This window comes from Crocodylus porosus, unplaced genomic scaffold (assembly GCF_001723895.1).
Source record: "Crocodylus porosus isolate Cpor-Errol unplaced genomic scaffold, CroPor_comp1, whole genome shotgun sequence".
NCBI classification, from domain to species: Eukaryota; Metazoa; Chordata; order Crocodylia; family Crocodylidae; genus Crocodylus; species Crocodylus porosus.
In genome coordinates this window covers 39,374,770-39,379,942 of record NW_017728918.1, presented here as the reverse complement: position 1 = coordinate 39,379,942, position 5,173 = coordinate 39,374,770, and the positions used below count along the sequence as shown (strand labels likewise).

General features: G+C 38.2%; 1 protein-coding gene across 1 annotated transcript in view; it reads left to right on the top strand.

The window, feature by feature from the left end:
* The window catches only part of CSMD1 (CUB and Sushi multiple domains 1), a 1,867,828-nt gene that overhangs the window by 1,635,684 nt on the left and 226,971 nt on the right, over window positions 1-5,173 (top strand). Inside the window, exon 42 of the mRNA XM_019538151.1 lies at window positions 4,226-4,414. Within this exon, the coding sequence (XP_019393696.1) occupies window positions 4,226-4,414 (189 nt within the window). The remainder of the gene's footprint in view (window positions 1-4,225; window positions 4,415-5,173) is intronic.

Here is a 5,173-nt window from a genome sequence, read left to right as displayed (position 1 = left end):
TGAAGAAGCCGCAGGAGGCTGTGGAACACCCCCTGCATTCTAGCCTGGAAAGTGCCGGGAGGTTCAAAGGTCTCCCCCATCAAACACTGCATTTCTGTCATGTTTAAGAGTACTGTAACTTCATAGTGTTATTAAATGTGCTCTAAATTACATGAGGACTCTGTAAAACTGAACTGTACATCTGTCACAGAGAATAGAAATGGATAATAGAAGGCAACAATAGTATTGGACGTAAAAAATATTTGAAAAAAAACAGTAGTCAACAAGAATTATACAATAATTGTGTGATAATTCTGCAATTCTGCAATATTGCCTCATAATTATTATGCATAATAATAAACATATTAAGGGCTCCAATACAGAAATTCAGTTTGTGAAACTGATCAAGTTTGGTCTAAGGGAGCTGGAGAAGAGGACTGAAAAAAGATATTTTCTGTAAACCTCCTGAACATGAAGTCATATACAGATAGGTTTTATGTTGCTAGAAAGGACAGAGGAGCAGTTGAGGCTATTCACTGAAGAACAGCAGCACAGTACAGTAACAAACTGTATCAGGGTTGTATTACCTGGATTCTGGAACCAAGTTGTAGAAAAAGAGAGTATAAAATCAACAGTGTTCAAGAACTATGTGCTATAAAACCAAATGTTATGGCTAAGAAGGAAAAAGGGAAAATGTTTTAGCAAGATTTTGGTTCTCTTTTTGCTGAATTTTTTTTTAATGAAAATGCAAGACAAGATTGATACACAATATAAATTATGGAAGGAGAATTTCAGTCATGAAATGTTTACATGGTTTTTTTGTTGTGTCTTGAGAATTTCTGGGGTGGATATCACAATAGCATTGTATTTGCTTATCAGAAATTTGCTTTATTAAATCCCTGCACCATATGTGTAACCCTTCTGTTGGGCACCAGTCAGCAGCAATAAGGGCCAGATTCAATTTTGGGATACTAAGTATATTCTAAATATATTTTAAATATAGTTTACCTTGGTTTGAGTTCCCACCCAGACCACCTGGGAAACCCCCTCCTTGCAAGCAGTGTAAACACAGAGGATAAATTTATTACAGAAAAACGAAGGCAAAGAAAACAAAGAACAACACTAAATACAATTGTAAACACTACCAACTACAAGGCATAGTTCATAGATTCATGTGCTTCACCCCTTTGCAGGCAGTCTGGGATTTGGGGCTCACCCAAAAGGCCATTCCAAGAGCTTGCACTCTTGTACCTGTCCTTCAGCAATGGGCTGGAGAGTGGGGCTTCACTGGAGAGTCTTTTGAGCTGCTCCTTGGGTTCACTTGGCTGTGGAAAGCTGCTAGAGAGCATAGGTCCACCTGTGTTGTAAGCGGGTACTTGTTGCTCCCTGCAAAGCTGCAGGGCAATCTTCTGCTTCAATGTGGTGGCCTTGAGGGGTTAACTGTGGCTTTTGTCAGTGTGCTGCACTTCTAATTTTCTAGTCCCGGTCTCATCTCTGCTGAGCAGAAACTGCAAAAAAACCCAAAAGCCAGTGTAGTTATGAGCATGTGCATAAATATGGCATTAGTGTTTCTGAATCCCATGAAATAATTTGCTTGTGTCATTTAATTCACATCAATATTGAATGCAGAAAGGAAGATTTATATATTACAAAGGCTATAGGAAAACCATTAATTAACTTTGAAAAAAATTGTTCAAGAATATCTTCTTCATCTTTACTATTGTATTTTTACTTTTTTGTGAGCATTAGATTCTGCAATTGTTGGATAATCACTTTTATTTCAAGTTCTTGTTTTGACAACTGTGGGTGCATCAACATGTGGTGCTACATCATCATAGCAACATGCTCCCTTGTTATAGCATGTTACTACAGTAACATAGTGGCTAAAAATAACTATGCATGGTGCAGTATGGACTGTTACTGTGCCATCATTTAGTACTTCCAAAACAATGGCTTAGTAGGGGCACGTGTAGGTGCGCTCAGAATTTTCTAGTTTTCACTAGGTGTTCTGTGAAAGAGCAGAACATCCCTCTTCTCTGTAATTATGACACACAGAACACATCTACATGTTCATTAATGAACTGGAATTATGTCACATTAAGGTTAGTACCTGTAAAAACAGGTGCTAACATAATGTGCTGCAATAGGCACTGCTGCATAGTAGCACAGATGAATGCTTTTTGTGTGTTGCTTAATACACATTAGATTAAATCTACTGTTCATTAGCATGGATTTTGCCTGCTATGCTAATGAGCAATAGAATTAATCCAATGTGCATTAAGTGTTTCTTGTAGATACACTCACAAACAAGTATACATTATTTATCTGTATTTCCTACGTAATATTTTTTACATGGCCCTTTAGCAAAAGTGTGATCTTTGTTGTCATTTGTGGAATTATCTATCTTTAATGTACAAAGGCTGTAAATTAATAATATCTATAATATTTAAATTTATTATTTGAAACCTATATTTGTGTTTGATTAGTAGTATCTTAATTATACTAATTAGTTTGTGTTATTAATTACATTTACCTGTCAAATACCTTTACAGCTCTTGAATATATGAACCCAAATATTAATTATCTGTTATTGTTAGTGTAGTTTTAGCACTACAAAGAGCTTCATTCTGTTGGAGTTGTTTCATTTATTATGCTTTCTTCTATAAAGAATGTTTGATTATGTCTTCTGTAATATAACATTTGTTTGTTAATCCTTTTCGCTTTTTCTTGGTAATCTGAAAAATGATTTTTGGCTAGTTTAATAGGTTAAGAAAAAATATTGTCCTTTGCAAAAGGTAGGACTTTTACAACTTGTTGACAAATGATGAACCCTAACGTCTGTGGTGCAGTTAATAAATATGCAAGTGTAAACTGTTGTTCTGATTACTATAGTTTGGTTCTCTAATAGGTGCAGTCATTATACAGCATAATTGGTGGAGGTAATCAACACATTAAAAATTTGCTAGTCAAACAAATTTAAACTAACTTGTTATATGTCCTTCAAAATTAATAACATTTCAAAGCTTGCTATACCTTTCTAGAACATTAGTAGTGTAATACTGAGCATCTCTATATAGTGCCTGTAGTTTCACATGCATATTCAATACTTGGTGTGCCACATAACCTGACTTTACTGATAATGGCACTGCAGTTGCAATATCCCTTACTAGGTTACACAAAGAGTATTATAGAAATTTGCTTAGAAGAAAGCTAACACTAGGTGTGTTAACATACTCTCATTTTAAAAAAGCACTTCAAAACCAAGAATTCTTGCTGCAAGTAAGTTTACCTATAGTAGGCCAACCAAATTCAAGTTTTTTGAATATTTTTCTCATTAAATATTTGTGGATCGCATGAGAAATTTTAACAACTGCTTTAACAGATAGCCTAGCTGGACAGTGCAGGGGCTGGACGCAGCTGGGACAGGGGCAGAAGCAGTGACAGCGGCCATGGATGGTGGGGAGTAAGTGCAAGGAAGGGGAACACCCCTACCCTTTGCTGCTGCTGCAGCCACTATCAAAGCTTAGATCCAACTGGGCTTAGATCCATGCAGCCTAGCTGGAGTGAGTAGGAGCAGCCCTGAAGTTTTCACCACCCCTGAGATAGCGGTGGAAGGTGCAGCGACAGGCAGTGGAGGTGAGGGAAGAGAAGGAGAGGGAACGTGCTTCTGAGCCATGAGGGGAAGGGAGCAAATATTCTCACCTAATGTGAGGGCTTTTAAAAAAGTCATCAGATGCTCTTGTGGCACAGTCCAGTCCAAGACAGAGGTACAGCTGCATAATTGCACCCACTCTGGATTTGCCCCAATGGGGTTATATGTGAGACAGCTCTAAGGTGCTGTCTTTTCAAAACAGAGAGGAAAAAAGCTTCAAATGTGGATGCAAATATTACAGATGAATAGCGTGCCACTTATTAGCCTGATTTTCATTGGTGCTGAGTAGGTGAATTAAGGGTAAATTGTATCCTTCAGCTTTTCAAATGGACTATTGCTTTCAGTCCCTCTTCCTTGTAAAGACTTGATCTTCCTTCACCATGTTCCCACTACAGGTAACTCAGTTGTTTCCAATGAGATAATCTAAATAGGCTCTTCTTTTCTCATTGACATGGTGTTATTAGTCCAGTTATTAGTAGAGATCTCAGCTGTTCGGTTTTAATCTATCCTAGAAAATTTTAAGAGATTTTTCTTAATTAACTCTTATTTTGAGAGATGACTAAACAGTTAAAATCTATTTCTCTTTTCTTCCAGCTTATGAGTTACAGAACTGCCCAGATCCTCCTCCTTTTTTAAATGGATATATTGTCAATTTGGACTACAGCGTTGGTCAGTCAGTATCATTTGAGTGCTATCCTGGGTATGTTCTGATAGGTCAGCCTGTTCTCACTTGCCAACATGGAATCAACAGGAACTGGAACTATCATTTCCCCAGATGTGAAGGTAACATTACGATGGTGTTAGAACTTGTGCTGCTCTTTATTTGTATCCATACAATGTACCTTTTCCCAAAGAATGACCTTTATCAGCTGCTGTGCTGAAAGTATTGTATGAATAAAGGCAATGGTGGCAGAGGTTACAGTCAAAATATTAATGTTAGCTTTGTCATCTTTTTTGCAGCAACTATAGTATGCTCATTTAGGGTCAGATATTGCTGCCACTGAAGTAAGTGGAAGTTTTACTAATGAAAGGCACAGCTGTAATGGGCCCTCAGCAACAGTTGCTAGGTTGTTCAATGAATTTTGTGCTCCCCTTTGAATCTGAGCTTCTGTTTCTTTGGATTCCCTTGTGGAATATGCACTGCAATGCAATAATCGTTTCTCAGTACAACTTTCATCTTAACTTTCATCTAAAAGATGAAAGAACAGAAGGAAGAACATCTGACTTTTATTTTGACTTTCAAAAGGCCTTTGACAAAGTCCCTCACAAGATGCTACTAAAGAAACAAAGTTGTCATGGTCTGAGAATGAAAGTATTGTATGAATAAGAAACTTGTTAAGGAGGCTGTCGCGGGGCACTCCCATGCCCCGCTCCTAAGGAGAGGCCCCAGGAAGGAGAGAGGAGTACAGGGCACCAGGGTGCCTGCTACTAGCAGGAGGAATAGGGCTGCTGAAGCACCCTGGAACAATACAGATGGGGGTTGCTAGGGCAACCAGGCAGGTCATGTGGCCAGGAGGGGGCAGGGCCAGGCCCTTATAAACA